The sequence below is a fragment of the Anguilla anguilla genome, chromosome 13 (assembly GCF_013347855.1).
Source record: "Anguilla anguilla isolate fAngAng1 chromosome 13, fAngAng1.pri, whole genome shotgun sequence".
In the NCBI taxonomy this organism is placed as follows: Eukaryota; Metazoa; Chordata; class Actinopteri; order Anguilliformes; family Anguillidae; genus Anguilla; species Anguilla anguilla.
In genome coordinates, this window is record NC_049213.1 from 8,421,999 (window position 1) to 8,432,959 (window position 10,961).

General features: G+C 44.0%; 1 protein-coding gene across 1 annotated transcript; it reads right to left on the minus strand.

The window, feature by feature from the left end:
* Window positions 1–6,493: 6,493 nt before the first annotated feature.
* On the minus strand, window positions 6,494–10,355 carry LOC118211371. The gene is made up of 4 exons (XM_035388536.1): window positions 9,953–10,355; window positions 9,721–9,851; window positions 9,071–9,230; window positions 6,494–7,251 (listed from the first exon to the last, which is right to left on the minus strand). The coding sequence occupies exons 1-4, from the start codon at window positions 10,194–10,196 to the stop codon at window positions 6,494–6,496; spliced, it is 1,293 nt and encodes a 430-aa protein (XP_035244427.1). The 5' UTR covers window positions 10,197–10,355.
* Between the last annotated feature and the right edge of the window lie 606 nt (window positions 10,356–10,961).

Sequence of the window (10,961 nt, forward strand, 5' to 3'; positions counted from 1 at the left end):
AGCCCTCTCTCTCCGTCTCTCTCACACTCAGTAACAGAGTTTACATGAATTGTCCATGCAAAAAAAAGGACAAAGTGAGAAAAATGCCTTTAAATGTTCTGTTCTGTTACATTCTAATTCTACTGAGAAGCAAGATACAAAAACTTCCAAACTAACTTAGATGCTGGACTAATGTATTTTTTATTAGCTAGTGTTATGTGTATTCATTTCTGGACACTGCAGCAGCTTGTGAGACTGCTCCTCTCGTTATAATCATAATCGTCATTAGAATGCAGCCCTCTTTGTCAGCTGTAGCAACAGCCTAACTCTCAGTTTTGCTAGCTCACTACATTCACAAAACCTTAAAAATAAACACTTTCCCTTTCGTTTTCTGGAAAAAAATCCCCATGTTGTAGTATGGAAATGGAAGTAGCTGAATCACATTTTAAATTCCCAAAATTTTTTTTTTTAATTCGCGCTGTTTTGGCGGTTTGCCAACTCTTTGCGGCCGTGACATCCGACGGGTTTCTCCAGGTCACCATTATAATCAGATGTATTGTACCATTATAACAGCAGCTCTAGATAAAAAAAAGGGTAGGCAGTACATAGCTCAACTGGAACAGGTTCCGCTTCGGCTCAAACTAACACTTTATTTTCAGATAACGTTACATATTTATCACATTTATTTTTTACTTGTCCGACTAGACAACTGCATGAGGCGTTCCACTTGCCCGAACAGAGTTAGGATCCGCCAGTTGTCATCACCGAATGATAGTTAGCGCCAGTGCTTGAGATGGACAGGAGCTGTATAACAGTAACCGACTCTTCTTTTGATTACCAACATTAATTTATTTTAAACAGTATGTATTTTGAGGAGTAGGTACAGGCACGTATTTTGGTCCAGTTCAAACACTGGTTAACACTATGGAATTTTTGTAGTATTTGAAGCGTCGCTACCTTGTCGTTGTCTTTTGGTCGCTGAAGAAAAAAGGTAACGCTTTGACAGACAGTGTGACCTTCGCACGCTGCAAATCTTCCGACCACCTCAGAAAGGAGGAAGCACTGAGCACGCGACCTAGGCTCTTTTTGAAAATAAATATGTGGACACGACAATATGGTTTTGAAAGCGCATTTAGGCAGAAATATTTAGAAAGTTTAACATTTTTAATTTATGAATTTAATATATTGGGATTGCAGGTATGCCATCCCGCCAAGTTACGCCTTGGCGGGGGCATGCCCCATGCCTATACAGCACCAAGAGTCTGGCACTTTTCAGGGTTCCCCACAGAAATAACCACAACAGCCACAGACACTCAGCCCTTACAAACATTAAATTCTGTACATTCTGACCCCATTTCAACAGACAGATTTCATAAACAACTTCACATGTCCACACAATAAAGCCCCAAACTAAGGGGATTTTGCGTTTTCTCCTCCTTCTTCTTCTTCTTCTTCTTCTTCTTCTTCTTCTTCTTCTCATTCTTATTTTTCCTGCTGCCTATCCCACTAACAACATGTCTCCCCATTGGACATTTTACTAACATCAGCTAAATCCTCATCCTCACGACCCAATCAAAAACTTGCATACACACGCAAAATACCCATACCTTTTTACTCTGAAACATTTCCAGTTTAAACAGCTATTCTGCCTGTGGCCTAGTGGGTAAGGTTACAGTCTTGGGAACATGAGGTCGTAGGTTCAAGCCCCGCTAAGGACACGTTTCTTTAACCTGCTTTTACCCTCACTAATAATTGTCAACTACTTCTCAATTATTGCTTTTGCACCATATCTACCCGCCGTTCACCGAACGTATACACTGCATTATGACGTACCGTCTCCACGTTCAGTTATTAACCGGCTACAATATTGCAAAGCCATATGGATTCAACGGGAGCTCTTCTGTGCTTACTGGCCTGTGTTCTTCTTTAAAACCATGGACAGGTTTGCTAATGATATTTCACGCATTGCATAGCTATGTCATGGTGCTGCACTAACAAAGTCACAGACTGGTAAACCTCCGGTTGAAGGATTGAATCCCGCCTCGCCCTCAGGCAGATAATTTCCTCTTTTACACTAACGTTTTCTTACGCTTTTATATTTTCTTTACCAAAACTCACTCACGGCCACCCATATGCATTTCATGACGGCAAATGTATTCATTTTATTAAAACGTTACACCAGTTCACCACTGTGCCATTTCTACTAACTATATTTCTTCACATTTCTACCATACAAAACCTTCTTATCAGCAAATGCCACGTTTCTACATTCATGTTACCTCGCCCTGTTCTCTATCTGGCCACATACAAACAATTACTACGTATGTACGTTCTGCAACTCCCCATTAAAACATTACATTTAAAATCATGACTCACTCATAAGTATAACTACTAGTACTGAACATGAGAAAAGCACATCAGTGCAATAGATTTCACACGTTACTTAACCCTCCACTTTAACAGTTGATGCTTTACGCCGACTATTATATATATCGTTCCATAAGGAAACTAAGCTCGCTCATGGTCACTTTATTTACTCCGCACTATAGTCTGTGATCATGTCAACATTCATCTACATGCCCATTCTGCTAAAAACATATGGTTTCAACTACGCAATTTCATCATTTCGTCCTAATTTCTCTCACACTGTTGTTATTTTCTCATATGCAAAGCCTGCTGGGACATATGCATCTGCTGCTATTCTCCACTATCAGGTTTTCTGGTTCTAGCTTAGCAAAACAGCGAACAGGATTCCCACCTGCAGATAAGCCTATCAAAATACCTTATAAACCTTACAAACACTAAAAGTGCATCTCCACGAAATAACAGACAACGGAGCAGGACAGCAGGGTACACAAGTTGCGACCTAGGCAGCTCTAATTCTACAGGCTTGCTGATTCTTTTCTCAATCAAGGCTCGTTGGATGGCCGTCAAATCCGTGAGTACATACACTGGCCATATTTCACCTGCGTTTCTGTTGCGTTTACACTTACGCCACCGCACCCTTTGTCACAGCCACTGTTTTACATATATAGCAAACCGAAACTGCTAAACAGTACACGCTCATCAGACTGTACAAATTCACACAAGGATAGCCATAATCCACAACCGTTTCTTACAGGGTCACTTCGCATTTCTCACTCTCATAATAAAACGCTTTGCAAAAAGAAATGATATCTCATAAAAAACACGTTTTCAACGTACAAAAATGCGAAGTTACTCAAAAGTATTGATATCAAAATGACGGTACTACAAACAATATAGGCTATTTTGCCTCACCGAAATTACATGAGATGTATTTCAAAGCAATGCTACCCAATATTTCCTCAATTCTTTCAAGTCACTTGGCCCTGTGTTTTGTAATCTTACCATTTTACAATGACATGCAAACTTTGTGTCAAGTCAAAGAGTCAAATATTTCGAATTGCCTCATGGAACACATTGAAATTCATGTACAAAACTGCTGCTGAGTAACTACAGGAAGCATATTTCTCCAGAAAACATGTTTATACTTGCTTCTGAACTGAATTTGAGTACATGTACAAGTTATTGTATATTTTCTACGTACAATAAATACTGCATGTAAAATACATATTGTACATACATACATAGAGAACTTCTTTATCCCCATGAGGACATTTCCCTCGCAGCATGTTATATTCACATTTACAAACACACACTTATACCAAGAAACATACTATCATTCACGCAACAGAAAGGCTGGGCAGCGAAATACATACATACCAATACAAATTGGACATATACACGCCTATTCAATCAATCTTGACTGTGAGAGAGCCATCCACACATATGTTTGGCCTGTCCATGTAGTGCATGCTTATACACACAGGGCCAAGTGACTTGAAAGAATTGAGGAAATATTGGGTAGCATTGCTTTGAAATACATCTTATGTAATTTCGGTGAGGCAAGATAGCCTATATTGTTTGTAGTACCGTAACTTGGCGTCATTTTGATATCAATACTTTTGAGTAACTTGGCATTTTTGTACGTTGAAAATGTGTTTTTTATGAAATACTATTTAGTCTGTAGGTAATCAAACCATTAGGTACAGTTTAGTTAGGAAAATGGCAAGCATTGTTGGGCTGAATGGCCTGTTCTCATCGTTATGTTAACACCAATACACATACCTAACACCAACACATATTAAGCACACCTAACACCAACACATTGCACACACTTGACCCCAACACATACCTAACACCAGTACACACGCTACGTGCTCCGAACACCAATACACCCACCAGTATGCTACACACCTACCACTATTGCATACACTACACATACCTAACACCAACACGCTACACACTTACCTAACACCAATACAAGCGCTACACGCTATTGCACACATTAATGTCTGGTGCTATTTGCAGCTTGAATGTGTCATTTAAACATTCTAGCTTCTCACACTGAAAGTAAAGATAAATTTGTAATGAATAATCGAAAGTAAACAACTGTGTGCTTAATCTTGATGAGAAATGAAGCAGAAAGTCTGTACATACCCCTGAACCTTGCGGTGTAAGAACTTGTTTATCAGGTGTGGGAATGACTGAAGTTTGACCTAGATTACTGTGGCTGTCTCACAACCAGGTAACACTGGTGAGCCCCAGCGTGGGTATACCATCTGTATCGGTGTTAGGTAAAAGTTTGTGTTATTGGCGTTAGGTGTGTGTTGTATGTATTGGTGTTAGGTGTGTGTCATGTATAGGTTTGTGTGTATTGATGTTAGGTGTGTGTAGCGTGTGTTGATGTCAGGTGTGTGTAGTGTACTGGTGTGTGTATTGGTGTTAGGTGTGTGTAGTGTGTGTATTGGTCTTACGTGTGTAGCACACTGTTGTATCTATTGGTTTTATAGGTGTGTACTGTGTACTGTGTATTAGTGTTAAGTGTGTGTAGTGTATACATGGGTGTTCAATGTACTGCCTCTCTGGGATACTGAAGGGAAACTGGCCTTTTGTAGGAATGCAGCTAATTATCTGAATGTGCTTCAGTTGTTCTTCTTGCTTCCAGATATCCGCCTGCCCAATTCAATAATTGGCCTCTCTTGGAGCTGTCCAGGCTTGAGTTGGGAGCAGGGGTGCTGAATTTTCCCCTAGTCCCACTGATGTTGGCCATGGTGCTGAACTCCTCTGCTGTGGAACCAGGACAGCAGGTGTATGTGGACTAGGATGGAGATTTTGATCCCTGCACACAGTTCCCCCCTTCACCTTTCCGTCCAGCGGGTCAATAGCGAATGCGGGAGGGTGCATGAGTGTTACCATGTTGGGCCCCTGAACAATGCACCACCTGAAAGCCTCCAGTGAGAGGAACTTGCGTGTTACCCTGGTGTTGTCCTTTTTCCATCCACTGCTAAGGATCATGGTCCAGCACCAGGGTACACCTCAATACCAGCAGGTAGTACTGGAGGGAGGGGAGAGCCCACTTAATGGCTAGGGCCTCTCTCACCACTGCTGTATACCACAACTTGCTGGGGCAAAGTTTGGAAGATGATGTGGTATTCTTCCAAAGCAAACTCCTCAGAAGGGACCGTCCCCAACCTAGTTTTAAGAATCACTATTTAGGGGTCACTTTCAGTTACCCTTTTAGTGGGCCAGCACTCTGAATACTGAACCCAGAATATCAACCTTAACAGTTCTTTAGACGGAATTTTTAAGGTCTGCTGATACATAGTGCAAGCACAGCTGAACATCACAATGGAGCCCAGGCCAGTGGAATTAGTCGACCACATGTTCCAGTGTCTTCTGTCCCAAGTGAGGGTGCAGGATATGAGAATAGTCACATTTTTAGCTCAGTAGTCTGTTGTACTATTATTATACTCAACAGGCTACAGTAAAAGATTGCAGTATTATTATATATAAAAACAGAAATACCACACAACAAAATCTTTCCAAAATCCTGTATGCATTTCAGCAAACGCAGTTGGGTACGTAAAGTGTTCTTCATGCAGAACACAATAGAAAAATAGGCTGGGCTGCATCCTGTCTTCAGGTTCTGCCTAGCCACAGGACCTGGTTAACATCACAGGCAATGTTCTCCCTGGTCAAGCAGCAGGGGAGGCATCGCCTGGCATGATGGATCCAGCCCTGGTATGTGTCTACAGCTATATCGGCACACGCCTTCTCCATTAGTTGTAGAAGGGGCAATCGCATTTGGGGAATGCGGTCAAAGACCTTCCACCGCCATGCCGAAAAACTCTTTAATGGGACTGAGAAATTGAGAATGGGGAGGAGGGGGATAAACAACAGAAAATTGTGAGTGGTCAATGGTACTAGGCATGGTAATGGAGGACATACACATATGTGATACTTCCCCCGTGCTGGCTAAGGACTTCAACAATGGCATTGTAGCCAATGATGTTCATTCTCCATTTCTTTGTTTTTTAGAGATATGCTAAAGGTACAATTGCACTCGTCTCAATCAGCAGATGTGATGCCTGTCCCATGACTCCACTGCGAAGGCAAAATAGTTAAATGGCTTGTAAGTAATTACATTCTGTTATAAAGTCACATTTTCAACTATATGAACTCCTGTTTGGGGGCTTTGCTGTATCCTCTTCTTGCAGTCAGAACTCTTCGCTGTCCTTGTCATCAAGGTTCTCTGGGATCCTCTTGGGTCCATGTTCAGAGGAGCCCTGGGAGAGAGCCCCTGGAGCTGCCCCTCTGCTGCAGGGCTCCTGGAGCTGCCCCTCCCCTGCAGGGCCCCTGGAGCTGCCCCTCCCCTGCAGGGCCCCTGGAGCTGCCCCTCCCCTGCAGGGCCCCTGGAGCTGCCCCTCCCCTGCAGGGCCCCCGGGGCAGCCCCTCCCCTGCAGGGCCCCTGGAGCTGCCCCTCCCCTGCAGGGCCCCTGGAGCTGCCCCTCCCCTGCAGGGTCCCCTGGAGCTGCCCCTCCCCTGCAGGGCCCCTGGGGCGGCCCCTCTCCTGCAGGTCAGCTCTGTACTGCTGAGCCTCAGGCCCACACAGCCAGGTTTTCAGGCAGGAATCAAAACACTGATGGGCAAAGAGCTCTCCCTCCTGCAGGGGGGGCGTGGCCCCCAGGCCCTTAGCCCTCTGCTGCCAGTCCCACAGGAAAAGCAGGCCGACACTCCGCCCCTGTCCCAGACGCTTGGCCACGCCTATGGCCGTCAGCCCCTCCCTGTCCTGCAGGTGCAGCTCCGCCCCCTTGGCCAGCAACTCCCGCATGCAGTCAGCCTGGCCCCGCGATGCCGCCGCGTGTAGCGCCGCACGCCCCCTAGGGGTCTGGGCCTGAACATCCGCACCTACCAGGACAAAATTACCATCAGTCTTCACCTTAGTCTGAACATCTGCTCTTGGTCAATATTACCATGATGTTAAAAATGCCCAACAGCAAAAGAGAGAGAAAAGCTAAATTAAAGATGAAGAATGCATGTCCCATACCTATACAGCACCAAGAGTTTGGTGCTTTTCAGGGTTCCCTACAGAAATAGCCACAATCACCACAGACTCTCAGCCCTTAAAAACATTCAGTTCTGTACCCTCTGACCTCATGTTAACAGACAGAATTCACAAACAACTTCACATGTGCACATGATAAAGCCCCAAAATTCTTAGGAATTCTTATTAAAATGTAGGCTAGTTAAGCTAGTCACTCTGCCCAACACAAGATATCAAACTCTACTACACTAAAAAAAAAAAAATCTACTAGTAGTTGTACGCAATATTAGAAAGTAAACTAAAAAAAATACATTTTTGCATTAGCTTAATAGTATTATTGACAGGTTCTACGCAATTAAGTATATGTGAAATTAATCAGTTTGTCCTAGCCAATGCAATAACATGTCCAACGATTTTTTTAGGGTAGATACCACCAACCAGTATTGTTTCTTGTAACCTGACCTAATTTTGGTATCAATACTTCTATAATACTTCTAATACTTTCTCCACCCCTCTTTCCTCAACTCCTCCACTATCAATTGTCTCCTACCTGGAAGTATGTGGAGGAAAGGAGGGGAGGAGACATTTTTGAAGCCGCTTCGCTAACACAGTTCTGTACGTTTGTTCGTCTCCTCCAATATTAGGACACTGAAGGTGTTTTGAGGACTCAAAGATAGGTTTCCCGGGCACAGAGACGAGGTGGTAGTGGAGGAAAGGAGGATACATTTTTGAAGTATTGGGGCGCAATGGGAAGATATACCGTTCTGTAACAGGAAGTGGACGGCAGGAAGGTGTACCATTTGGTAACGGGAAGCGGACGGCAGGAAGGTGTACCATTCTATAACAGGAAGTGGACGTCAGGAAGGTGTATCGTTTTGTAACAGGAAGTGGACGTCAGGAAGGTGTATAATTTTGTAACGAGAAGTAGATGGCAGGAAGGTGTACCATTTTGTAACGGGAAGCGGACGGCAGGAAGGTGTACCATTCTATAACAGGAAGTGGACGGCAGGAAGGTGTACCGTTTTGTAACGGGAAGTGGACGGCAGGAAGGTGTACCGTTCTATAACGGGAAGTGGACGTCAGGAAGGTGTACCGTTCTATAACGGGAAGTGGACGTCAGGAAGGTGTACCGTTCTATAAGAGGAAGCGGACGTCAGGAAGGTGTACCGTTCTGTAACAGGAAGCGGACAGCAGGAAGGTGTACCGTTCTGTAACAGGAAGCGGACAGCAGGAAGGTGTACCGTTCTGTAACAGGAAGTGGATCGCAGGAAGGTGTACCGTTTTGTAACAGGAAGTGGATCGCAGGAAGGTGTACCGTTTTGTAACGGGAAGCGGACGTCAGGAAGGTGTACCATTCTATAAGAGGAAGCAGACGTCAGGAAGGTGTACCGTTCTGTAACAGGAAGTGGACGGCAGGAAGGTGTACCGTTCTGTAACAGGAAGCGGACGGCAGGAAGGTGTACTGTTCTGTAACAGGAAGTGGATGGCAGGAAGGTGTACGAACTGTAACAGGAAGTGGGCAGCAGGAAGGTGTACCGTTCTGTAACAGGAAGCGGACGGCAGGAAGGTGTACCGTTCTGTAACAGGAAGCGGACAGCAGGAAGGTGTACTGTTCTGTAACAGGAAGTGGACGGCAGGAAGGTGTACGAACTGTAACAGGAAGTGGGCAGCAGGAAGGTGTACCGTTCTGTAACAGGAAGCGGACGGCAGGCAGGTGTCCTCGGTGAACACTTATGAAGAGGGCGGAGAAGAGGCGGTGGGAGAGCCAGGATGCTGCCAAACTGCCAGCCTCATTGGACGTAGAAGAAGAAAAGGGGGCTGGTTTGAACACCACACTCTTCAGCTGTGGGAGGAAGGATAGGTGGACGCCACACTCTACACCAAGAAAACAACAGCTCTACATATTTTATGACAAAGATCTTATGTTCAAATAACAGTGTTTGGCCATTTATAAATGCAACATCTTTGACAAATACATTTTTTAAAATCCTAAACTATGAGGTAATAATTCTGATAATATGTCCTGCAATTTACTTTTAGATATTAGAAATCTCCATAAGGTGACTTTTCAGTTTGTGATCTGTCATTAGCCAGTTTAGGCTAAATAAAGGGATTGATCACCTGATACTGTTACCTGAGCTGCAATAGTATATTTAAGCCAGTAATTGTGAAGTTCTTGTGTTTCAATAGATGCATGTTTTTAATGAACAGCTAGCTCATGAAAAAGGTTCAGTGCTGACAGTTGCGTAATGGCCTATCAATCCAGTGTATAAGAAATATTTATCAAAGTGACAAAGTGGATTATTGGACCACCACAGCTTCCATACCCTCACCGTATTCACACTGCCTGCGGCTGCAGCTTTGACCAGCTCTGGCCAGCCACTATAGGGCCAGATCATCAAGGAGAGTGTGCTTCCAGGGACAATGCCGTTATATCGGAATGAGGTTTCATCCATCAAGACACCTGGTGAAATACACGCACCCACACACACACACACGCACAGATATATTACTAAAATGTACATTTTACCGTGTCTACATTTACTGTCTACTTTCGCTATCTACCTTTGTCCAGGTAGCAAAGTCTCTGGAAATCTGTGGGTATTCCAGCGACCAGTTCCAGAACATTCTTCAGTTCTCTAATCTTCATACTGCAGCCGCACTTTGGAACGAGGAACAGCTCTCCGGTATCGTGCGAGCGGACCCTGACGCTGAACCAGGTCCGTCTCGAGCGTGAGCTTGGCGGTTCAACATTTGAAGCCCAAAGTGACAGCTGTCTAGACGATGTTATCGCAGAAGGCTTCGACATGGCCTGCTTAAAGCCTCTGATAATGTTAGCAGCTTGTCCTCTTTTAGCATCTTGCGAGCGCTGGTGCGTGAGCAGCGACTCGTTCGTTTTCCTGTTTGGCAGCAGCAAGGTAACCGTAGTTACCTTTTGTTTTGTTGTAATGGCTGGCGTGCAACCCTGTCACTGGACTCCAACACACAGTAAACAAGTGTCTGGCATTAAGAGCACACAGCACAAAAGCGCTTAGAAAAGATAACACCATTGTTTGTTTGTGTGTGTGTCTGTGTGTGTAAATCCTGTAAATCATGAACATTGCAGTCTCTCTCATATTTACACACACATATCTGTGTAAATGGCTGTTAATACAGAAAATAAAAATATATAAAAATATTGACCTTATCTGAAGATACACAACTACACACACATACAGTGCCATGATAAATATTTCTTTATTTTCTCTTATTACATATTTGTCACACTGAATGGTCTCAGATCTTTAGACAAAAGGAACCTGGGTAAATGCAAAACACAAAAGCACCTATTGGGTTCAAGTCAGGACTTTGACTAGACCGCTCCAAAACCTAAATTTAGTAACTTTACATCCATCAGATGTGGACTTCCTTTTGGGTTTTGGATCATTGTCATTGCTGCATAACCCAATTATGCTTCAGCTTCAGCTCACAGACATAACCAGGCAGAATTCATGATTCCTTTAATAATTGGAAGTCACCATTGTAAGAAACCCCTCAGAGACACCAAATAGCGGAAGTAACTGAGTGGCGAAGG

Excerpts from the sequence above, each read along its gene's own strand:
- LOC118211371 (XM_035388536.1), bottom strand. The coding sequence starts at position 10,196 with ATGTCGAAGCCTTCTGCGATAACATCGTCTAGACAGCTGTCACTTTGG. Across the intron at positions 9,852-9,952 it reads ACTTTGCTACCTGGACAAAG|GTGTCTTGATGGATGAAACC; the intron begins GTAGATAGCGAA and ends GTATTTCACCAG. Across the intron at positions 9,231-9,720 it reads CCGCAGGCAGTGTGAATACG|CTGAAGAGTGTGGTGTTCAA; the intron begins GTGAGGGTATGG and ends TTCCTCCCACAG.